This window comes from Stenella coeruleoalba (assembly GCF_951394435.1).
Source record: "Stenella coeruleoalba genome assembly, chromosome: 11".
Taxonomy (NCBI): domain Eukaryota; kingdom Metazoa; phylum Chordata; class Mammalia; order Artiodactyla; family Delphinidae; genus Stenella; species Stenella coeruleoalba.
The window spans coordinates 93,763,701-93,789,981 of NC_137157.1; the positions used below are offsets into that span (position 1 = coordinate 93,763,701).

Genomic DNA, 26,281 nt, shown 5'->3' on the forward strand with positions numbered 1-26,281 from the left:
GGCTTGGGGTCCAAGTTTATATATATAACTCCCTGTTTATGTGGGTTCTCTTGTTTGTAAACTTTCTAAACAACTGTCACCATCACTCTTTTCTCAGTGTTTCCTTTTCTTTCCCTGCAGATTTACCATCACCTCCAGAGAAGCTCATTGCTGGGGTTCTGGGAATCATCTGCCTTGTTTTGATGTCCAGTGTGGTAACAATGAAAGTTTTTACTCCCTGTAAGTAGATTTTTGAAAAATTGTAAGGGAACTTTACACTTTAATGATGGTCAGTGCCTCTAAACACTTCATATTATGGAATGGGCATCTCATTAAAATGTATGCATTTAGACTAAATGTGGAATGGTTATTCTGAATTTGTCAAAAGTATACAACACAATAATTACAGAGAGTATGTATATGTATATTCTGATTTCATAACTCAAAAGCATGCTTTAGGATATTGAAAGATCTTACTGAGAAATACAAATTAATTCGTGAGATTGGTTAAAACAAATACTATAAGAGATGGTGATCTGTTCCTTTAGGCTTTTGAAATATTTTTTCAACCAAATCTTCATTACTTAATTTTTCTTGGTAAAATCAATTTTATTCCAGATTATTCTAATCCTAAGCAATAAACCAAATTTCAACTCAGAAACTACAATCATTATGATTTATTTAGATCAATATTAACTTTTATAATGATTAATTTTGTAGCTACTGCAATACGGGAGCAGAATAACTCCTCTCCGATAAAAAGGCTCCAGAAAGGTACATAATGATTTTCAAAGTTCTGATATAAATACAGTTTGTATTTTGTCTCTATCTTAGGCTAGTGAAAATAAGAATAGATTTTGGGGTTGAACATAAATTACAAAATATGGCAACAAATATTCATAAATAATGATTATAGGAGAGTGTTTCTCCCTATGCAACAATATGATCACCAGACCCACTGTTGCCACTGGCTCAAATTTCCTCCCTCTGTAATATGATAAGAGACAAACAATTTTGCTATTCTAAAACAGAGGTTTCATTTCTTGATTTTCAGGACATGTAAAGAGTGGCTATTTCTGTGTGTTTGCTTTATACGGAGACATAAATTGGGGGGTGAGAGACTGACACTTCTGTGAATGTATGAGTGTGGTTTGTTTTATATGCACCAGCCTTGAGGGTGCATAGATGTGTTTTATATATATACACACATGTATATTTATACCTATGCATATATGTAAGTTAGTTTTCATTTTTTTTAATTCAAATTGTTTTTAGATAATAATTCACAATCTTCAGAATGTCATGCTGGTCATTGTCCAAAACAGTGCTTTACATATTCCAACAATTGCTACTGTATTCATTTGGAAAAAAAAACATGGCATGAGAGTGTGACGGCCTGTGCTGCTAAGAACTCTACTCTGCTTTATATAGATAATGAAGAAGAAAAGGTAAGATACTAAATGTTGCAAACACTTTGTTAAAGGCTTGATTCAGTCAATATTATATTTGCTAGGATTCACTTGCGGTTTTGTACATATTTGCAGTTTGTTTAAGGCCTATTAATGTTCCATTAAACAACAGAATACAACTTTATGATATTCTATTTATATTTTTATACCATTAATACACGTTTGATAATTTCCAGTTCTTGCTTTTCATAAAAAAAACATGTTTCTACAAATGCTATTATTTTCTAAAATAAACTGTGCTATTTAATTTTACAATATATAAAGGAAAATAAACATATCATGATTTTGCATAGTGATCACAAAATGTATAGAACCATGTAATTGCATATCAGATCGTGGAATAGAAGTTTCCACTTCATAGCAGCCCCACTCCTCTGTATTCTCTCATCACTTCTCCACCCTCCGTGTATACCCACTGTCCTGACTTTTGATATTATAGAATCTCTTTGCTTGGTTGTTGTTGTTGTTTTTTTTTTGTGGTACGCGGGCCTCTCACTGTTGTGGCGTCTCCCGTTGCGGAGCACAGGCTCCGGACGCGCGCAGGCTCAGCGGCCATGGCTCACGGGCCCAGCCGCTCCGTGGCATGTGGGATCTTCCCGGACCGGGGCACGAACCCGTGTCCCCTGCATCGGCAGGCGGACTCTCAACCACTGCGCCACCAGAGAAGCCCCTCTTTGCTTGTTTTTGAACTTCATATACATGGAATCATAGAGTATGCATTTTTCTTCCTGTCTCCTCTCACCCCCATATGCTATTTTTGCAATTCATCCATATTATTGCATTTATGTGTAGTTTGTCAATTTCCACTGCTCATTATGTAAATATAACATTTAAAATCCAATCTACCCAATGTCTCTGGTTACAGATGGAGTCTTATGCCCTCAGATATAAAGAGGCTTCCTGGGTTCAGTACTTTTAGTCATGGGATCCCCTTCGCTGGTCCCACCTCCACCCCTACCCCCCAACTCTGGTATCTCTCGGTGGAGGGGGAGGAGAAGCCCTTACTCTGGCTGCTTCTTGTTAGCAGGTGTCCTGCTGGATCACCTTGTAAGGCTCACCTGGTGTCGCCCACAGGATTCCCCTCAACACCAAGGAGGAATGGCTAGGCTGGGTGTTGGGAAGCAGCAGGCCTAGGTCACTTTCTTCGGTTGGGTGGTGGATATAAGATGCCCCTAATAGTTGTTCCTTAACCCCAGGGTCGCAAACCATTTCGCCTTTCTCTTTCCACCTTTCAGAGTTCTCCTTGACTTGCGTCTTTCATTAGTTCCAGTGTTTACAGTTGTACCTAGCTGGGCGCAGCTGAGAGAAATGAGTCTCTGACTCCTTGTCTGGTCCCTTGGATTCTAGCAACACAGAAACAGAGTGATTGGGGGTTGATCTAGTCAAAGAACGGTGTGAGCCCCAGGAAACCAAATCTTTGGCTTTCGTGTCACTTATTTTCTCAATTTCATTCCCTTAATTTCCTTCTAAAACCGAAACTCTGAGAAACATAGAGGAGAAATCCATTGATATGGTCACAGTATCCTGAGAAATGGATGTCACAGAATCTAAAATCTTATTTAAAGCCTTGCTATGTTAGTTTTGACAACATGGGTAACAGTTGAATTACATGAATCAGAATTTTCCTTATTAACCTAAGAAAAACAGTGAGACTGCTAAGCATAACTGTTTGAGTTAATTTTACATCAAAAGTACTGACCTTGGTTAATGTATTTGGCAGTATTAAAACTTTGAACTTTAATATATTTTTACTGTTAGATGAGACTCTTAACACTCATTTTGTTCAGAAAACTAAGGATCCTATGAAAGAACACACTACTTGCCTTTGAAAAATTAATAAAAATCTTTCATGACGACTATTTAAGTGAAAATTCTTTATTTTGGGCTAGAAATTCCTGATGTCCCTATCAATTATATCATGGATTTCAGTCTTTCGTAAAGGCCGTGATCATCCATGGATGTGGCTAAATGGTTCAACTTACAAACTACAGTAAGTTTTTAAAAATAATACTGTATAGAGGAGGAAAAGATTAAAAATAAAAATTTTAAGAATAATATTAAAACATTTGTTTTAGTTGAATTATAGAAAGATGAAGGAGGATGTTGAAAGTTAATAAAATGTTGATATAGTTATTAAAGAATGGGCTCCTCAATAGCCCATTTCCCTAATAACAAGCTCTTACTAAAATTATATTAAAATATCATTACCCATTTTCAAACTATCTTTTATTACAGTGACATGGAAAATGCTATTGTTTCATGAGTTGTCCTCATATGATATAACAGAATTGTGCATTTTTTTCCATTACAGTATAACAGACCGATCACCTGATGAACGTAACTGTGCTGTGCTCTATCCACATGGCATTAAATCAGACAGTTGTGAGCGTCCACATAGATATAATTGCAAGGATCAGCTTGAGAAAATGTGAGTTTGGATGCTGTTGAGTAACTTTAACTTTTATGAAATGGAAATAATATTATGATTGTATAAATTTTAAAATGAATTATATTGAAATATAATATGCACACCAAAAAGTATAGATATCGTTACTTTTGTGTCTGGCTTTTTTTACTCTACATTATTTTTATGGCCTTCAACCTTTGTAAAAGATCGCATGTTGTGTGAGTCCATTTATATGAAATATCAAGAAGAGGGAAACCTATTCTAGAGGCAGAGAGTGGATTGTTGGTTACCAAGGGCTGAGCAGAGGTAGGATTGGAAAATGACTGCTGATGGTTACTATGTTTCTTCTGGGGGCGATGAAAATGTCTAGAGTTTGTTACTGTTGATGGTTGTAAACTCTGTGAATATACTAAAGAAAAAAAATCACTGATTTATACACTTTAAGTGGATACATTTTATGCCATGTAAATTACACCTCAATAAAGCTGTTTTTAAAAAAAATCCTGGAATTATGTTTGGGATTGCATTTAATCTTCAAAGTAATTTGTAAAGATAGTCATCTTTACAATATTGGCTCTTCCAGTCAATATCATGCTTTATCTCTCTATGAATTAGGTTTCTTTAAATTCTCCCTATTATATTTTGTATTTTTCTATATTGAGTTCTTAAAGATACATTGGTATTTCACTCTCATGCTTTTGTAAATGACATCCTCATTTGAAAATTTTTAGTAAGTTTTGCTGCTGTAAACAGTAATACAATGAGGTTTACATATTGGTCTTATAGCCAATGATTTCTCTGACTTTATGTATTAATTCTGTCATTTCAAATATATAGTCTTCTGGATTTTTATATAACAGCTCTTGCATTTGTAAATAATCATACTTCATTTCTTCTTTCCAGATGCAATTTTTTTTCTTGACTTATTTTTATAGGCTAGGATTTTATTTTCAATGTCGAATAGAAGGTACAGTAAAGGTTCTATATGTATCCTTTTCTATTTTCGAGGAAAAGATTTCAATATTTCATCAATATGAGGTTCATCTTAAGGTTTTTTTCATCATAAGTTTCTCATATGAAAACAGTTCCATAATATTCTCATTTTTCAAACAAATTTTATAATCAATTGACGTTACATTTGTATTGTTTTTCCATCAGTTGGAATGATAAACGTTTTCTCTGTATAATGATTATGAAGTAAATTACCTTTATTTCTTTCATATGTTAAACCAGTCTTGCATTTTGAAGTAAAATCACAATGATCATGTGTTGTCCTTTTTTAAAAAATCAATGCATATATTATATCTAGGTCAAGCTGAAGTTTTTCTTTATCTGTGTTCCCAAAGAAATTTGACTGAGTTTTCATTTACGTTATGTACTTGACAAGTTGTTACCAAGGCTATTTTTAGGAAGCATTTCCTTTTCTTTTACCTGGACCTTTGTGAAAGAGTACTGCTACGTTTTCAAGTGTTGTTATTCACTACTAGTGCCATCTGAGCTTCTAGAACTTTTTTGTGGGAAGGTTTATATAACGAACTCAATTTCTTTACAATATGTGTTAGGTTTACTCAGGTTTCTATTTTTTGTGATGCATTTTGGTAATTTTCAATTTAGGATTTTTCTATTTTTTATAGATACTAAAATGTTTTCATAATATTGCTTTTTTTATCTGTAAAAACCACATGGTATCCCCATATTTATTATAGACATAAAAGACTTGTTTCTTCTCAAATTTTTTTTTTTTGGCCACACCGCATGGCTTGTGGACTCTTAGTTCCCTGACCAAGGAATGAACCCGGGGCCTCGGCAGTGAGAGCGTGGTGTCTTAACCACTGAACCATCAGGGATTCCCTCTCCTCATCTTTCTTTCAGCAGTCTTTTATCAATTTTATTAAATGTTTTCAATGAGAATACATTTGGCCTTGTTCCTCTCTATTGTAATTTTGTTCTTTGTCTTGATTTTGTACTATTTATTGTTTTCTTCCTTCTACTTCATTTGGTTTTAATTTCACCTAAATTTAGCTTTTCCATTTTTAGTTTCTTGTGATGCATGCTTGGATTTCTGCTTTGTTTTGTTTTATTTAGTTTGTAAGGTAAGCATTTAAGGCAATCAGTACTTCACAAGACAGACATTTGGTTTTATATTTTCCTTGTAATTCTTGTAAATATTTTGAATGTTCATTGTGGTCATTTCTATGGTCCATCTGTTACTTAGACATTTATTACTGAATTTAACACCATATAAGGATTTTCAAAGTTTTGGTTATTGACTTCTGCATATAGTAAAGAGCATTCTGTTTGGTTAGAACACTTTCTGTGAAGCTAGAAATATTCCACATCTTTGTTAAAAGTGGCTGGTGTGAAAGAGGAACCAATATTAAAATATTATTTTTTTAACTAATTAAAATTGAATGCCCACATTTCAAGTGCCCACTTGCCAAACTTGCCTAGCGGCTACTGCAGTGACACCACTTCTATATTTTTATATGAATATGCTTGGAAATATGATTTATAGTGTATTTTTTGAAAATTTCTATGTAAAAACATATGAATAGTCCATACTAGTATATAGTATGTGTTCTACATATATGTATTGATTAGTTGTCTAGTTTAAATCTTTCTTTAGCCTTACTGATATCTGCTTGTTTGTAAGCAGTGAGAGAGAATTGTTTAAATCTCTATTTGTAATAGTTCACTTTTTTCAAACTTATGTTGAACTTGTATTATTAAGTACATAAAGATTTTTTAGAAAACATTGCTAATAGTTTAGATACTCTATCTATCATTATGAAACATGCTTCATCATTTCCAATACGGCTCTTGCCTTCTATTATAACAGTATACTAACTATAGCAATTTTCTACTGGCTTGTGTTGCATGGTATATTTTTCATCTTTTTACTTTCCTCTTTCTTTAGGCTTTTGTTAAAGGAGTTTCTCATTAAGATAGTGAACAGTTATTTTAAATATTCTTAGAATTTAAATTGGAAGTTACTCTATATTTAACATAATTTTTAAATTATTATAAGATATATTTACATATATTATTTATATATAAGTATGTATTGTATGTATATATAATTAATTAAGTATAATATAGTTATCCTTAATCAGAGATGAATGCTACCATTTCTTTGAACTCCACTTCTTTTGTTGTTTTCTTTTTATCTTTCACAATAACTATTTTAACTATCTTCTGTTGTCAGTTTAATGTTTTAAATATTATGTTATTAGTGCCCCACATTTTACAGCATAAATTCTTAACTCAGTAAAGTCTAACAAATTAATACCTTTACCCTTTCTCGAAAAGTGAAAAGACATAACTACCTTCTACCTTTATTTACTGCTTATGCCGTATTTGCTCCCTTGAATTCGAATACAAATATATATTTTAAAATTTGAAACTTTATTGTTAATATTTTGTCGACTCGATATCCATTAAATATATCCACATAATTCTTACAACTCTTCTTTCCCTTCTGCATATCCAGGTTTTCACCTAGAATAAGGGTTTCTTTTTTTATATATACACCTTTATTGGAGTATAATTGATTCACAATGCTGTGTTAGTTTTGTTGTACAGCAAAGCAAATCAGCCATATGCATACATATATCCCCATATCCCCTCCCTCTAGAGCCTCCCTCCCACCTTCCCTATCCCACCCCTCTAGGTGGTCGCAAAACACGGAGCTGATGTTCCTGTGTTATGCAGCTATTTCCCACTAGCTACTTTACATTTGGTAGTGTATATATGTCAATACTTCTCTCATTTTGCCCCAGCTTCCCCTCCCAACCCTGTGTCCTCAAGTCCATTCTCTATGTCTGTGTCTTTATTCCTGGCCCGCTGCTAGGTTCATCAGTACCATTTTTTTAAAAATTCCATACATATGTGTTAGCATATGGTATTTGTTTTTCTCTTTCTGACAGTTCATTCTGTATGACAGACTCTAGGTCCATCCACCACATACAAATAACTCAATTTCGTTTCTTTTTAGGGCTGAGTAATATTCCATTGTATGTGTATGCAACATCTTCTTTATCCATTCATCTGTCAATGGACACGTAGGTTGCTTCCATGTCCTGGCTATTGTAAATAGGGCTGCAATGAACATTGTATGAACAATGTATATTTGCATTGTTATATCTTCTTGATGAATAACTCTTTTATCATTATATGCAATGACTTTCTTTAGCTCTTGTTACCATTTTTGTTTAAATTCTATTTTGTTTGTTATAAGTATCACTACCCCTTCTTTATTTTGGTTTCCAATTCTGTGGAATATCGTTTTTCATCCCTTCACTTTTAGCCTAAGTGAATCCTCAAAGCTGAAGTGAGTCCCTATACGTATCTATGTAGTTGGGTCTCAGTTTTCTTATCCATCCAGTCACTCTATGCCTTTTGGTTGGAGAATTCAATCCATTTACATTTAAGGTAATTATTAACAGGCAGGCACTTACTTAAGCCATTTTATTGTTTTCTGGATCTTTTGTAGTTTCCTTGTTCTTTTCTCTTTCTCTTGCTGCATTTGTTTGTGAATTGATAATTTCCCATAGTGGTATGTTTTGATTCTCTTCTCTTTATTTTTTTGTGAATCTATCATAGGTTTTCACTTTGTGGTTACCATCAGGCTTAAATAATACATGCTATAGATATAACAATCTATTTTATGCTGATAACAACTTCAGTTGCAAACCAAACCTTACCTTTTTACTCACTCTTTTTATGTTTTTCATATCACAAAAAGGTAATTTTTTTATATTGTGTGTTTAAAAACAAATTATTTTTGCTATAGTTCTTTCTAATATTCTTTTCCTTTAACCTTTATACTATTTCAGTATTAGAGTATTCTGGATTTGACCTTGACCAATGTCCTGTATATTTTCTATGTTCTCATGTTACTAATTAGCATCCTTTCATTTGAGATTAAAGAACCCCTTTCAGCATTTCTCATAAGACAGGTCTAGTGATGATGAATTCCCTCAGCTTTTGTTTGTTTTTTTGAGAAGATGTTTATCTTTCAATTCTGAAGGACAAATTTGCCAGGTTGAATATTCTTGCTTGGCAGTTTTTTTCCCCGGCACTATCCCACTCTCTCCTGGTTTGTAAGGTTTTGCTTGGAAATCTCATAGCCCTCTAGGAGTTCCCCTGTAAGTTACTATCTTCTTTTTCTCCCGCTGGTTTTAAGACTATCTCTTTGTCCTTGATTTCTTTTTACAGTTTTATTATAATGTGTCTTGGAGAGAATCTCTTTAAGTTGATTTTGATTGCTGACTCAGTAGCTTCATAAATGTGGGTATCAAAATCTCTCAGCAGACTTGGGAAGTTCTCACCATTATTTTTTCAAAATAACTTTCCACCCCCTTGTCCCTCTGTCCTCCTGGAACTCCAGTAGTCTGCAAGTTGGTTCTTTTGATGATATGCCATATATCATATAGGCTTTATTCACTTTTTTAGTTGGTCTTTCTTTGTTCTCCTCTGACTGGATAATTTCAAAGGTCTTGTCTTCTAGTTTACAGATTCTTTCTTTTGCTTGATCCATTTGGTGTTGATGCTTCCATTATATTTTTGTTTCACCTATTGTATTCTTCAATTCTGTTTAGTTCTTTTTACGATTTGTATCACTTTGCTAACCTTATCATTTTTCATTTATTGTTTTCCTTACAGTGTTGAATTATTTTTCTTTTTTTCTTCTAGCTCATTGAGCTTCCCTGAAACAGCTATTTTGAATTCTTTATTGGTTAATTCATAGATTTCCATGTCTTTGGGGTTGGTTGCTGGAAAATTACTGTGATCCTTTGGTGGTGACATTTTTCATGCTTCTTGAAGTTTTCTATTGCTGTCTTTGTATTTGAAGTAGTAACCACCTTCTCCCGTTTACTCACTGACCTCAGGAGAGAATTACCTTCCATCAAAACTGCTAGTGATTCTGAGGCTTTTTAGGACCTTTTATGGATGCCCCTGCTCCACACTTTGTGCTCCCTCTTGTGGCAAAAGTTTTAAGTTTGTATACCTTATCTTAATTTTGCAATGAACCAGGCTGGGTGCTGAAAGCCTTTCTTTTGTTTTCACAAACATGATGTTAAAGTTCATGTTTGTGGTCTCTTGTTGGCCTTCAGATTCAGACTAGGTTTCTGCACATGCTCACTAGCCATCTGCCAAAGCTCACTCTCTATGCTACAATTGGGAGTGCCCACAGGGAGGCAACTACAGGGTGTGGGTGTTTTGAGGTGAGGTGAACTTATTACTGAGGGTGCCTGTGGGCCAGTTGGGCGGATCCAAGTGGCTCATAGGCAGGTTTCCTGATGGAGCCAGTGACACAGTTAGTAGGATCTGCATCCTTTTAATGCCCTTTTAGAGTCCTATTTGCTGCTATCTTAGACTCTTCTCAGCCCCCCAGTTATACATATGATTCAGTGCCCTGGGTGAGGCATGAGAGAAATCAGCCTCTTTGGCAGCCTCCCATATAGCTGAGAAGGCCGGGTGCTCACTCACACTCTCTTACTTTTCGTAGTGGAAAAAACATGGGCCAAGAAGGTCTCTCTTGGCCCTAAAACTGTGTTTCCATGGAGGAAGGGTAACGTAGGTAAAGTCAGGTTGCTCCTCTTATCTTCTCTAATGCATCCAATCTCATATTCTTTGCTCCAGTGGTGTGGTGGAACTTCTTCTCTGGAAGCCTGGACCTCCACAAGAGTTCTTTTGTCTGTGAGTGATTGTCTAAGACATTGTTTTCCAGAGGTTCCCTGAAAGAGGGAGGAACTGGAGCTGGTTCACAGGCAACTGCAGGGTCCACAGATGGGACTGAGTTCTGTATCACTCAATTTCAAATCATATAAAGTGGAAAACACCAAGAATAGTCAAGACAGTGTGGATGAAGAGCATGAAGAATATATTTTGTCATTAGTCCGAGGAACCGAACCAAATTCTGGAAAATAAAAAAGTCTATGAATATATTGAACAATAAATATGTGGTTGCAGAGGTAATATTACAGATCCTAAGAAAAGAATAGATTATTCAATAAAGGTGATGGAAAAAATCATTTCCCTGTGGAAAAGTATTGAATATCAGAGATCTAATTATGAAAGACGTCCTCACAAGTTTAACAGAAAATACAGTTGCAAACTTCAAAACCTTTAGTGAAGGATACACTTCTCAATCAAATTTCCAAAAATCCAAATCATAAATGCAAACGATGCTATAAAGTAATAATTAAATAAGTAAATTTATTATCTGGACAGTAAAATATATTATTAAGATTGGAAAGATACACCCAGACTAGCACAGATTATACAATCAGTGAGTGGTTTGCTGGATCGGGCTCATAGCTAATCAAAAGAGATTATTGTTAAAATTTCAGGAATTTTGAAAACAAGCTGTTAAACACAATCATTACTAAAATTCAATTATATAAATATAAATATTGTAAATCATACTAACAATAAAAGTAATAAATACTCAAAACTCATTTTTAGTTATTTTGCTAAATTTACTATACTTATGAAGTTATTTGCATCTATCATATCTGGTTGTTGAAATACTGTACAATGTTGTACTACTATAAATCTCTTCCCTTCTCAATTCTGCATTCAGTGGTATCAGGTTAGTAGCTTTAAATTTGATTATGGTCAGAGTACTTACACAAATAAAATTGGCAAACTCTACCAATGAGATCTTCCCCACCACCATAGAGTGGGTTTTTAAACATTTACTAATTTACACTGGGTGCACTTAACAATAGATTTCTATCTAGAATATACAAAGAACTTATGTAAGTCCATAAAAAGGCAACCGATTCAACATAAAATATGTGAAAACACAATTCACAGAGAATTAGACCTGAATATTCCTTAATGATACTATTACAAAAGTTAAATGTAAGTAATTATCATGCAAAGGCAAACCAAGACATCCTAACAAAATTTTGTATTCACGATATTAGAAATATGAAAAGATTGTAGATTCCAAATCATGGATATGGTGTAAAAAAATGGAAGTTCTCATGTACTTCTGCTTGGGGTGAAAGTAATAACAAGTTTTGAAAAGCAATTTGTCAATATTTGTGAAGTTTTGAATATACTTATACTAGTACCCCAAAACTGGTAAGTACATAGTCTAGAAGAAACACTCCTGTAAATATGGTTAAGGAAAGATATTGAAGAACATTCAAGACAGAATTTTGAGTGATAATAAAAATGAAAAACAGGAAGAATCTGAATATCCTTAGAAAAGAAAATAGGTGAAAATATTGTCCTATATTCATAGAATAGACTATATTTTATGAAGAAAGTGAATAAAATAGCACAATATTGAGTATATCAATATTAAGGGAGGTCAAAAATACAAATTTGAGCCAATATAAATAATTCTAAAAATACACATTATACATTGTTTATGTCCTTTTTAAAAATACATGCAAGACATAGCCGTATGTATTAGATATAAATAAATAGGTAATAGGGATCCTCTAAAGGGAAAAGAGGGAATTAAATTATGAATGAGCAGATAAAAATTTTACATCTATTCATAATATATTTCCTAAGCTTGATAGTGGGTACATTAGTGTTTGTCATATTATTGTTTAAGCAAACATTATTATCAATAAGGCAATTTAGAAATGTTTCAGAATATTTATATAAACTTAGAGCAACAGAAGACTTTGTAGGCAACCCAGTACACCCCCTAATCAATAAATAAAAGACTAGAAATATTTATCTACGTAACATAACAATTATGTCAAATAAATAATGGAAAATATATAAAACTCATAACTAATGTTTGATGAGCACTTATTATGTACCATACATTATTTTATGTGCTAAAGATACATCAGTGAAGGAGACAAACTTCCTGTCCTTTCATATTTTATATTCTGGTGAGGAAGAAATATAAAAAGCAAAATAAACAGGTTAGAATAAATGATACAAGTAAAAATAAGTTACATTAAGAAATAAAACATATTAATAGTGTGTTCAGGAAAAGAAACTCTAGAAGATAACATTTGACAGAAGTTAAACGAAATAATGAACTTATCTGGGCAAATAAAATTCATATCTGTCGGAGCAGAAAGGCCAAAGAAATAAATGGTGTTGGTGAGGAACAATAAAAAGAACAATGAGTCTAAAGAGAGAGAAAGAAGATGAAGAATAGGTCAAGAGAGAAGAAAAGTTGATATGGACCTAGTGCTTGACCACTTCTGAGTATTAAAAAAACAGAAATGAGGTACACATTTTTGCAAGTACTTTTTAGATGGTTTTCATTCTTTTGACTGCATCACTCCGCTGAGACTGAAAATGTGAGTCATTGCTCTTAAAGATACAAGCATATATGTCCTTAATAATCTAAAACAACATCTAATTACAAGGAAATATTTGGCTTTCTGGTTTGTAATCACATCGGGAACCACCACTCAAACCCTGTTTTAGTGTAATAATGATTATTCCTATTAACCTTGAGAACACATCACGTTTGAAAATTTCTTTTTTAACTTGTCTTCTTGACATTTCTTATTAAGAGAAAATTCTGTAAACCACAGAGTATTTTTTAAACAAACTGTCTAACATTAAAGATATTTAGAAAGTAAAACTTCGTGTTTTGAATCATAAAACTAAGGCCCATGAGGTCCATTTGTATTTTAAAATAGAAATGGGTTAAAAATCCCAACTGGCTTTACACCTTATTATGTCTATATATTAGGTCATCATCCCCTTCCTTAAACTGCTTCCTCTAGTATCCTCTATATTAATGGTACCATCATTATTTCATTCAGTAAAAAATAAAAACGTATGCATCTTTCTTATCCTTTCCCTCTCCCCACTCTTTTTTTTTTTCGGGACACGGGCCTCTCACTGCCGTGGCCTCTCCAGTTGTGGAGCACAGGCTCCGGACGCACAGGCTCCGGACGCACAGGCTCAGCGGCCATGGCCCACGGGCCCAGCCACTCCGCAGCATGTGGGATCTTCCCGGACCTGGGCGCGAACCCGTGTCCCCTGCATCGGCAGGCGGACTCTCAACCACTGTGCCGCCAGGGAAGCCCCCTGTCCCCACCCTTGTCTTCACCTACTGTCAGATCTAATGTCATCAACTATGTGAGTAACCTCCCAATTATTGTCATCTTCACAATTCCTAACATCACAGTTTTGGATAAAAACACTATTTACTTCTACTGTCCCTAACTATTTTTCTTATTTGTTCTTTATCCCCATCTGTATCAAATCTGTTGTCCTCTGAACAGGTCAAATTGTCTACCCACAGTGTGGAAACCTGACCTTGTCAATCCTTTCTTAAAACTCCTCAAAGGGCTTTTACTGACTGTATGGTGCTATTCAAGCTTAGATTATGAATCTTTCTTCTCACTCACACACACCCACTTCTTGTCCTTCCAGACTGTTCCAGGTTCCATCCATCTCCAGATATTCATAACCCCACCTAATAAACCAACAGTACTGGAGTGTGTATAGCTCTCTTTATTCATTTTACTGTCTCTTTCTTCTGAGTCTTTGTCATTTCCATCTTCAATTCTTGGTATGTGTTAACCCCGTTCCACTTGATATCTAACATATTGTTTTAAAAAACACTCCCTCTAAATCACCTAATCGAGGACATCTTCCCTAACACCATTTCCTCATAGTCGATACTGGTCATCCATTGCAAAATTGTTATGTATAATCCTAGCTTCTCTACTACCCAGTAATTGTGTCTACCATTGCAAATTGCATATTAATTTAAAACCATATGCTTATGTCTATGCCTTTAATAGATTGTGGACAATTCGATGATAGGGATTGTGCTGTATACTTTATTAAACTATGTGTATCCATTGCCAAACAATATGCTTGACACACAGAAATCCTTAACAGATAGTAGCTCAAACAATAAACAAGAAACAGCCTTCATGAAAATACAGCAGTTTCCTATTTGTATGTTTATTTATATATTCTGTTGTGCTTTGATGTTGTTAATTCTGTGTAAAATAATGGAGAAAAAAATTAATGCAGTTTAAAAAGGCTCCAGGAGATGGGCTAACACCACAGAAGGAACATTGTAAGCTTTTAGTAGTTATTTTCAAACTCTCCAAGAGGATAATGTGAGAACTGTAGAGCTTAAACTGAATGCATTTTTATTCTTGTGTACACAAATGAATCTACTGGGAACAAATGAAGAAGCAATACATAAATTAGAATTTGACCAACTGCTATTAGGTGCATTTAAAAAAAAAGTTGTGACTTGGGAGACCTTGGTTCTACCTAGATCTTCAACTAATGAGCCTTTTTCTTTGGGAAAAGTGCTGTCTTATTCCTAACTCTATGTCCTTGGGCACCTGGGATAAGTACTGTCCAAATTTCATGATATTTACACAATTCTACTATTCTTTGATATTTAAAGTACTGAAGTAAACACAAAATCCACTTGGATGCAAGATGCAGAAGTTGTAAATAGCATCTTTCTTTTTTTCCATGAATGTGGAGATTACTGCTGTGGCAGGAAGTGTAAGGTCAAATGGCAAATAAACAAGCAATCAAACAAAAATAACTAGGATGCTAATAGAAATTCGAAGTCCTCTAATTTGTAAGTCACGCATGTGATTCACTTGAGAGCAATTTTGAAAAGAGTTACTATTTACATGCTGTTTATTCTCAAATTCTAAGTTAATACCACAGGAGGAGAAAAGTTTTCAGTTTCATTATATCATATAGATGGATATTAAACAAACAATGAAGTTTTCTAGCATGACCTAAGTGAATATAATGAAAATATTTCTTTGTGAAAGAAATGACATCTCAGTAGAATTGTTTATTTTTAGAATTACAGAAGGTTTCAACCGAGATGGGGCCAAGAAATTATTTATCCATTACAAGCTCAGGCAACTGTGTCAAGCAGTATCAGTTAGTTGCCAAGATGGTGATCTCTTCTCTTTCCCTCCCTGCTGAAGTTCAAGATTTATGAATTACCTGCCTTGTGTTCATTCTACTACAATGTACTAGTTGGCAGCATACGTTCCTTGCACAGTACGTAATACCCACTAAGTGTTCTGAATAAATATTTAGGTTCTGAATAAATATTTTTTCAAGTGTGTTTGCAGATTTTTCACTTTTTTATCACTCAGCATTTCAATTCTGCTTCAATATGCCCATGCATATCCAGACTCAGCTCTGTTTCTCCCTGTCCCATTTATTCACTTCATTGCTCATGTGAATTTTAGAATCTCTTTGTCATGTCTCTTATTAATCCAAACACATTTACAGAAAAGTCAAGACTACAAAAGTTTCCCTTGGTCATGGCCATACATCATATGCTTGTGTTTCTAAGCAACTGTCCAGTAAACATCCCTGACCACATCTACTTTTAGAGTCGCAGCTTGAAGTCAGTATCCTACCCAGAGGACTGTTTCTCACCACAAAATTGCATTGTGCCTCACTACCTTCTCCCCTTATGGTACACAGGAAGAGCTTAATACAGGCTCAGTCATGTTAACCAGACTGTTATTTACTGGCCAAGAAGGCCTGTGGATTAGGCCGTGGTGGTTTTTCTCACTTAACGAATTTAGTTTCTGCATAGTTTGTGGAAGTGGTGGCAGTTAGATGACTTGAACCCAGGCTGTTTGCAAAGCATTGTAAATTTCTAGATCCAGTAGTTTTAAAAGGTCAGATAAATATGTCCTTATGCAACCTATACATGTACTTTTGTACTCAAATTACTCTTTCTGCATAAATTCATTTTGTTGGTTTTATTCCATTTATTAGAAGGTATGTTTTCTGAAGGCAATGTCATGTCTTTCTGCAATTTCACATGTCACTGAAACATCACTACTCTTCAGCACATCCTCAATAAATGTTCCATGATGACAGATGCAAGGTGAATATATGCTTAGCATTGAGAAAGATTTTGGAATTTCTTTGTACATATTGTCTCTTTTTTTTTTTTTTTTTTTTTTTTTTTGCGGTACGCGGGCCTCTCACTGCTGTGGCCTCTCCCGTTGTGGAGCACAGGCTCCGGACGCGCAGGCTCAGCAGCCATGGCTCACGGGCCCAGCCGCTCCGCGGCATGTGGGATCTTCCCGGACCGGGGCACGAACCCGTGTTCCCTGCATCGGCAGGCGGACTCTCAACCACTGTGCCACCAGGGAAGCCCTATATTGTCTCTTTATACAAGTAAGTTTTTGTAACCTCTCCCCTGCCTTTTAAGTTTTTTAACTCACCATCCTAACGCAGAATATATCTCTTTAAGAATCCTTAAAGAAGGATGTTAACTAGGTGTTGTGGTGATCATTTTTCAGTATATACAAATATCGAATCATTATGTCATATATTTAAAACTAATATAATGTTATATGCCAATCACGCCTCAATTAATTAATTAAAAACACTTTGCCCCCCCCCCCCCACTTCAAAGAAAAAGAATCCTTTCCTCACTCCATCAATTGATGTAGCAGGGCTTTACATATGACACCATAGCTCTCCGTGCTCAGCTGTATCTATTTCCAGAAACTGTACCTGTAGGTATGTTTTGTGACTTTCCCACAGGACTCTAAGTTGTTATTTGAACTAAATGAAATAGTAGAATATTCAGATGTTCTGTTTCTTCCCTATTGCTATCTCTTTTTCTTGGTCTTTTATTTAAGAGACACATAATATCAGTTAAATATAAAGCCACTAGGGCTTCCCTGGTGGCGCAGTGGTTGGGAGTCCGCCTGCCGATGTAGGGGACACGGGTTCGTCCCCCAGTCCGGGAAGATCCCACATGCCGCGGAGCAGCTGGGCCCGTGAGCCATGGCCGCTGAGCCTGCGCGTCTGGAGCCTGTGCTTCGCAACGGGAGAGGCCACAACAGTGAGAGGCCCGCGTACCGCAAAAAAACAAACAAACAAACAAACAAAAAAAAACCACTAACATAAAAAATAGCTCTTCAACTAAGTGTGATTTAGATTTCCCCATAAAAAGCCCACATTCATTTCCTTTTATAAACCAAATATTTTTTTAAAATGTGGTTGTAAATGTCAGCCTACATTTCATATATAGAGATCTAATTTTACTCTAAAATAGTCAATGGAAAATGTGGATTAGCTGAAAAGAATTTTGCTCAAAGACTGTCAGAAGATAACATTATTCTTTTTTCCTTCAACTTGTTTCATATTCACTTATCTTGTTTATTCTTGAACTTGTTTCACACTTTCTTGTCCATTTTTCTATCACCTACACTAAAATGTAAACTCCATGATGGCAAGAAATTTTGCCTAGATTGTTTAACATTTTCAAGGCTTAGAAAAGCACCCAGCAAATAGTTGTCACTAAAAAACCTATGTTGAATAAAATTGTTTATTGTCCAAGTTGAAACATATCAACAAATTTGCTTTCCTTATTTCCTTAGTATATTTTTAAGAATTTTGACTTTGATATCTTACTTTTCCTTAAAATTTTATGATGTTTTGTTATCTTACTTTATACTTTATCTCAATGTTTTGAATAAATGAAAATAAAATATATACTGAATCAATCTTATAAATTGATATCAACTCTCATATATTTACTTATTTTTTTAATGCACACCAGGGTTGTGATTTAAGTTCCTAATTCTTCTGCATATGATGTATATACAGTAGGGATTCAAGTGTGTGTTTTTATATTGGCATAAAAAATTTCACAGCAGTAATTATTTAATAGTATCTCATTTCCTACTTTATCTGCAATGCTACCTCATCTGTTTTTTCATCTATTCACATGGCTTTTCATTGTCTGTATCTTTTCTCTTTCAATTTATCGGATTTGTCTACGTTCTCATGTCACTTTGTTGTAATGGACATAGCTTTAGCAAAGGTCTTAAAAATTAGTAGGACAAGTCCCTCACCATTTTTTCTTCTTCAATAGTGATACGTCTACTCTTGGATTTTGCATTAATGAACATAGGATAACCTGGGATATTAATTGGAATTAAATTGAATCTCTAAAATATTTTAGGATTAATTGACATCGTTATTAGATTCAGTGGTCCTATCAAAATTTAGTTGTTTTTGAAAATATTTCTATAAAATTATACAATAAGTTCAATATAGATCTTGTCTATTCCTGTTAGATTTACTCATAAGTACCTTACAGTGTTTCTGTTGTGGTTGTTAAGTTAATTAATTATTTCTGTTTATTATTGAACTTTAATAGTATTTGCAAATTAATGTTACATTCAGTTATACTAATATTATTTCTATTAACTGGTCATTAAATTATATTTTTATGTTCTATGTGGATAAATATATCATCAGAAAAAAATTTTTTTAAGTCCTTTTCTTTTTAATTTCCTATGGTGGTCTTAGATGTGCTGGAGAATCTCCTCAATGATATTGAAAACAAGTGGTATTATTATCATTTTGTCTTAATGGTTTTCTAAAAAGCTACTAATACCTCAAGGTTAAGAATGATGTTTATACAGATTCTGATATACATGCTAAAGATTGTTTTTATCAGGAAAAGCTGTTGAATTATAATAAATATGCATTCCATCTGGGTATATTCATCTTTTATTTCTTTAATCTACTGTTTGGAGCAAATTTCATTTAACAATTTTTCTTCCAAAATAAAATTATTATTACAAGGCTGAAATAAACTCAATTTGGTCATCTATAGACTAGACAGTTTTATGTACTGTTTGATTTGGTTTGGTACTGTTTTAGGATTTTGTGACAATTTTCACAGTAAGATTGACTTTTCCTTTTCCTGTTAACACATTCTCATCTAATTTGGACATCAACACAACTCTAGTCGTAGTGAAAAAAAATAGCAACAATTCCTTTCTCCCCTATAGTTTAGGAAAGTTTTTATGTTTTAATTATTTCTTCCTTGAAAGTTTATTATTTCTCTCCTGTAAAAATATTTGGCTTGGGTTTCCCTGGTGGCGCGGTGGTTGAGAGTCCGCCTGCCGATGCAGGGGACGCGGGTTCGTGCCCCGGTCCGGGAGGATCGCACGTGCCGCGGAGCGGCTGGGTCCGTGAGCGTGCGCGGCCAGAGCCTGTGCTCCGCAACGGGTGAGGCCACGGCAGTGAGGGGCTCGCGTACCGAAAAAAAAAAAAAAATTTGGCTTTTGTGTTATCCCTATAGGAAGATTTTCAATAATGTATTGATTTCATAAAAATTATTATAGCTTTATCAAACTTTGCAGAATTGACTTTTACCTATGTTAAATTATCTCACACATATTGTACATAGTAAATAGTTACAGTGTCTATGTAATTGTTCTATTGACTAAAAATTATTGCTTGATAATTCTCTTATTGACTGAATAGGTTGTGGATTTACTGGTTGAAGTTCTGTTTTCAGAAGCGCATGTTCAGTGAAAGTTCATATGAATGACTCCTTCTTAAGCTGTTTCCCTTTAGAGTCGTTTTTTGGTTTTCTTTTTCAAATTGCCCCATCTAATTTATAATAATAATAAAGATAATGATTGTTACTATTCTGTAGAATATAACATTATAAAGAAGCACCAATACTTATTTTTAAATAAACTTTTTATCTTAGAATAGTCTTAAATTTACAGAAAAAGTGCAAAAGTAGTACAGAGTGTTCCCATACACCCAGTGTCCAGTTTCTCTTATTATTAACAGCTTACATTAGCATGGTGCATTTTTCACAATGAATGAACTGATATATTATTATTAATGAACATACTTTACTTGTATTTCTTTAGTTTTTACCTAATATCCATTTTCTCTTCCATTATGCCATCCAGGATACCATGCTACTTTTAGTCATTCAGTCTATTTAAACTCCTTTTGGCTGTCATCATTTCTTAATATAACAAAAATTATAAATAGCTAAAAATGAGAGCATTAAGACATTAGTTGATTATGTTACTATTCTGGTAAGGGATTTGGAGCTATTGTTCTGAGCAATAAAGAGAGAGTAATATAATGAGTGGTGTACACAAGGAAGAAGGAGAAAAGAGCCCTATTTAGGAGCAGAGGTAGATCTGAGAGACTCACATACATCATAACTGAAATAATATTGGTCACAAGTTGATAATTATTTAAATTAGGCATATGATGATTCATCATGGAATTTTTATCTTGTATACACTTATATTTTCATTATTAAAAGGTCATATAAATACACACATATGCATATATACATATGTATGCATATACATGTAGGTATGTACCTATGTAGTATATATATGAAAGCTATCTCTCTGTTGTTTCAGCTTATATGATACAGCATACTTAATTCCACTCAAACTTATAAAAGCCTATGCACAAAATGATTAAGAAGTTTAATTTTTTCTCTGTTTTTTCCACAAAGTACTTATAACCATATTTTATTACAAATTTTTCACTTTTGAAAAAAATTCAGAAAGAGATTATGTGATCCCACCATTTGTTTCTTAAAACTCTGGTGACTTCTTATCACTGAATTCACCATTTTTAAGTCCTAAAGTGATGTTAGGACCTAACATTTATTCCACCAAAAAGGGAAATTTTCTGTGTCGTGAGAGGTGGAAGCACTGTGGTTTGTGCTATGCTTTTTCAACAGAAAGGTGAGATTAGAATAACACTTGTCATATCCTTTTCAGGGATCAGAATTGACTGGATATTGCTAGTATCAAATCTAAATCAGGAACTCAGGACATGTCTAATTTTTTCAGGAGGCTCTTATCCACAAGAATCAGGACATTCCTTCTCTAATCAGGTGTGTGTCTGTGTGTGTTTGTGTGTGTGTTTCTAACAACTATTGTTTAATAAATAAGAAACTCTTGAGGTTTTAACCTCAAGAAAATTTCTAAAAATATATGCGCTATAAGGTAATTCTAATTGTTTCTTAAGTGTTTGAATTGACTTACTGAAGGCAATGAATACTTGTTACTTCTGAGGTATATTCTGCTCCACTTTATTTAATGATAGGTAAGTAGGATATACTTATTGAAGAATCAGAAGTTATGATATTACTATAAGATGTGACACACAACCTTACTTTCAAAATGAAACAAATTATTTTCATTGTTTCCAACTATCATGATCAAATGTAAAACAGTTTATATTTTTAAAAATCTAAGCACTATGCACATTTATTAAACACCTTTTATTTTTTCCTGAGAGCTCTGCTAGGCAATGTTAAGATGTTACTATATTAACAAATGTGAGATTAGTTTTGTTAATGATGACAACGATAACTTGTAAATGATGACAACGATGTGGACAGAACTTTAATTAAAGTATACTAGAAAGACTCATTCAACAAAAATTCATATATCCTACCCAGACTTACCTTGCAAAGAAAGCAATTACCACCAATAAAGTTACCACCAAATAAAATAAGACTATAAATAAAAAACTGTGTGTTATCATTCACTATCAGTGATGAAAAGCATCTTTAAGTATCTTAGTGTAGGTGAACTAAAAACAGCTATTACATTTTTTAACATTTTGTTTTTTATTTTATAGCAAGAGAAAATTTAAAAGTAATTTTAGCTGGCTCTATATGAATTCTCATTTCCATTCTTTCCTTTTTCATGTCTGCATGGGTGAAATTTTTCTGTATTCTCACTTTTCTAATCTAAATATATCAACTCACCCCAAGGAGAGGAAACAGGAAAAAAATTCACATTTTTATTTTATTCAGTAATCCTTTGTAAAAAATGAAGAATTTGGATTCATCTGTGGGATAGATGGGCAGTCATAATTCTATGATGGTGTTGGTCCGAGATCCGTGGGCCCATCACAGCGTGGGTACGTACTTTCCACATAAATGTAGTTTGGTCTTTCTGTACAATTTTAAGATACCCAGAATTTGATACAAGCATATAAGTCATAGAAAAGTAATTTACTATGATTCACTTATGTTCATTTTATATTATGGTCATGTTATATTTTAAATCCTGCCTTCAAAAACTTGAAAGGTTTTTTCCTCCTTCATTTCAATAACTACCTAAAGGAATGTATCTCACAATTTGAGATAACAGCCTTAGTATTTGGAGTTAGAACTGGGTTTTAATCAAAATTTTACCAGTCTCTAGCTTTGAGATCTGGGACAATAACAGCCTCTATGGACTTACGTTTCCTTTTCTATTAAATAGAGGTATAAGACATGCCATATTTACCTTAGTGGATTTCTATGATATTCAACTCAAGTGACATAAATTTGAAAGTGCTTTTTTAACTAAAAATATCATAAATTACTCATAGGTGATAGGTTTATACTGAATAAGCAGTATGATTTTGGCCGCCTCTAAGATTTAATTTCTTCACCCATAAAATAATAATAAATATTTACCTAAATAATACATAAATAAGAAATAAAATAATACCCACATTTTCCACATACTTAATAATGAAGTTTAAATTAAATTACATATTGTATGTATAAACTAAAAAAAGTTTTAGTTTAATTTTAGGTGTAAAAGGTAATTCATATTCACATTTCATTTATAAAAGGCTCTTACATATTCAGTAGTGATTATTTCAAAAAGAAAAAAAATTATTTTTCACTCGTGTTGTTCAGAGGCGAGATTCTTTACTTGTCTTTTTCCTAAAATTTTAGAACCTACTATTTTATTCTTTGTAAGTCCTTCACTATAAAGAACTTTACTACATGATTTACATTATTGATACAAAATGCATTTCATTTTCTTTTACTTTTTAAAATACCCACACCAGGTTTTGTTAATATTGTCTTCCTCCCTCCCTCCCTCTCCCCCTTTTTTTCTGTCTTTCTCCGTTTCTTTCTTTGTTTCTTTTCTTCTTCTTGCAATTTGTGAAATTATTAACTTAGTAAACGTGGCTCTGTGAATTAAACACATGTCTAATGCCCTAGATCCCTGTCTTTTTCATGATAGTGTCTTTATTTTTATGTTATATTTCATTACACATTAAGAATTAACTTATTTTAGGGCTTTCCTGCTGGCACAGTGGTTGAGAGTCCGCCTGCCGATGCAGGGGAAACGGGTTCGTGCCCTGCTCGAATGAAGAATAATGTTTTAATATATTGGGAAAAGGAAATGAGAATGTTCAAGGATGATGTTTTTGTTAAATGATAGAACTACAGACATTTTAAAAGCATTTTAATGAGATATTACCACATTGAGACATTATCTTTTTTTCATTCAAGTCAGTTTTCACAATTTCAGAGTACAATGTTTCAAAAACTCAGCTATTGCATCAATAATCAATAGCAATGAAGTTGGGGATTTTTTTGTTTTTGCTGTTGTTTTTAATGGTTTGGGTATGTTATATACTTTACTTCTAAGATGCATCTGCTAATCTAGTCTAGGGAAAAAATCAGAGCATAAAACCTGTCATTGTATGATACTGTAAATCCCATGTTTATGAATGAAAATGAGATTTGAAGATTACAAATACACAGAAAATAAGCCCAGAATGTTTGAAATATGGGATGATGCTGAGAATATTGGGCTCCACCAGAATAAGGAAAATAGTGGATATACTCTTTTCTCTGGATGGCTTTTGTGTATGTGAGAATCTGTATATGTACATACATATCCAAGTGCTTGTACCAAGGCAGGAAATAAAAGCATATATCAAAAGCTCTTTTAGAGTCACAAGTACACTAACTTCATCTCACTTGAGCATACACTTGGGTGTTGTGGTTGGGACTAAAATTGTTATTCTGTTGTATCAATTCTCTTTTCTGTATTCTCACGTCCTAAACAGGATATCTTACCTACAGTGTTCCTGGATGTTACGTTCTCTGATCAGATCTAAGGATAAACTCAAAAAGAACAGAAAAAGGTTTTGAGTGCCAGAAACTTACAGTAGAATTATCCTCCCACAACCAGGCATGATGTTCTTCACTGTAAGAGAGTCCAATCCAGTAATAATAGGAAATGGAGTTCATAAAATGCTGTTTGGAAACAAAGACCAACATATTAATCTATTTTGAATCTACTCTAGGGATCAGGTACTTTTAAGAAAGTCAGTGACTTTTAAGAAAGTCAGATTCAGTTTTTCAATTATACAAACTAAAATCATTTTTAACTTTTAATTTAGGAGGTATAGTCAAGTCACATGCCTCATATTTCTCATTCATCAGGCCCATTCATTTATGGAGGAAAACGTACCACAAAATCTCACTTCTTGAAAGAATGAAAAACGTCATAAAGGGAATTAGAGCTTTCATGGAACACTTCCTTCACAGGGGTTCAGCAATCAAATTTGATCCCAAACCAACAGTATCTTGAGGGATAAATCTTAGCACAGGTTCTGCATGGAGCTAGAGAAAATTTTCACTTTTTCTTAAGAGTTGGGTAATTGTTTTATAATATTCTTCATATTCATTCCAACAGTGATAACAAAAGCTATATAATTACAAAATAAATTATAAATTCAATTAATGAACTAAAAATTCAAAGTCCTTTGAATAAAAATAATGATCTATTATTTATTCTTTGAATTCTCTCTAAAAAGTTTCTTGTACTTTATTTGTCACATTCCTATAATGTAAATCTTTGAGAAATTTTGTGTAGATTGTTTGACTGTTTCAAAGTGTAGGAAATTAGTTCAAATATAACTGCCTATTTACTATCTGATTAAAGACTTGAATCAAAGTATTCAGCTTACTTAGATAATATTTTCCTAGGTCAAAAAAATTGTAGAAAAATCAGAATTAAATACATGCCAGTTCATTTCTGTCTTGTATCTGAAGTAGACTGGAATTCTGAGAAACACAAAAATTTCTACTGTCTTTCCATGTTTTTGATTCACTAGAAAGGAAGTAACAGCTGCATTGGTAGCCAATCCACTTTTCTCGGCAAGAACAGCAGCCAGATCCTAAGAGAAAAAACAAAACATGACTTGATGACATTGGCGATTCCGTTGTTTTCAGTGCTATTTACTCATTTGTTATTTAATGTTTTCTACAACTATTTTTTGAGAATTTACTGCATACACCACAATTCAGGGGATATTAATCTGAATGACTCAGACATGACCCTTCTTCCTCATGAAGATTATATTCTAGAGATAGAGACAGAATTATACAAATTTCAGTCATTTATGAATTATATTTAATGATAATTTGTGTAAGTATACACAAGAAATTCAGTATGTTAAAATACCATGTAGCAGAGTATAGGATGGGGGGCGGTTAGAAGAACCTCTTTTGAGGAAGTGACCCAAAGTTGATCTCTGCTGTGTAATTAAAAGTGAACTAGATAAAAGAGATATTTAAAGGAGGAAAGCATTTTAGCATATTTCCTGAGTCAGAAAATAATTCTGGATATTTTATTTCAAAATGAAGTTAAGAAAGCACTTAGCTTGAAGTCTGACCATCCAGTTTACTAGTGATAGTGTCTTCAACATTTACCATCCTCAGTGATAAAAGTCATATTATGTGGTAGGCACTCAAATCTTTGTCAAATGAGTGGTGCTGAGATTGTAGAGTTGAATGGGCTACCAGGGGCTGGGATGTGGGGGAAATGGGGAGCTGTTGGTCAAAAGG

The 26,281-nt window shown here is 33.7% G+C and overlaps 2 protein-coding genes across 6 annotated transcripts in view; one reads left to right on the forward strand and one right to left on the reverse strand.

Annotated features, from left to right (window-relative positions):
- Nucleotides 1-15,867, forward strand: part of LOC307193636 (NKG2-A/NKG2-B type II integral membrane protein-like) — a gene marked incomplete at its 3' end in the record, with an annotated part of 52,171 nt that extends 36,304 nt beyond the window's left edge. For 3 of the 5 annotated variants that reach the window (XM_079935908.1, XM_079935907.1, XM_079935904.1), the window contains 6 exons: nt 121-219; nt 700-753; nt 1,255-1,427; nt 3,338-3,438; nt 3,760-3,876; nt 15,654-15,867. In XM_079935908.1, the coding sequence (XP_079792034.1) occupies nt 183-219; nt 700-753; nt 1,255-1,427; nt 3,338-3,438; nt 3,760-3,876; nt 15,654-15,780 (609 nt within the window). In that variant the 5' untranslated portion in view covers nt 121-182. Of the gene's footprint in view, nt 1-120; nt 220-699; nt 754-1,254; nt 1,428-3,337; nt 3,439-3,759; nt 3,881-15,653 lie in introns of those variants that run through there. The other 2 variants (XM_079935905.1, XM_079935906.1) reach the window with 2 other exon arrangements.
- Nucleotides 15,868-25,447: 9,580 nt separating this feature from the next.
- LOC307194431 (macrophage mannose receptor 1-like) overlaps nt 25,448-26,281 on the reverse strand; it is a gene marked incomplete at its 3' end in the record, with an annotated part of 193,115 nt that continues 192,281 nt past the window's right edge. Inside the window, exon 18 of the mRNA XM_079937523.1 lies at nt 25,448-25,611. Coding sequence (XP_079793649.1) covers nt 25,448-25,611 — 164 coding nt within the window. The remainder of the gene's footprint in view (nt 25,612-26,281) is intronic.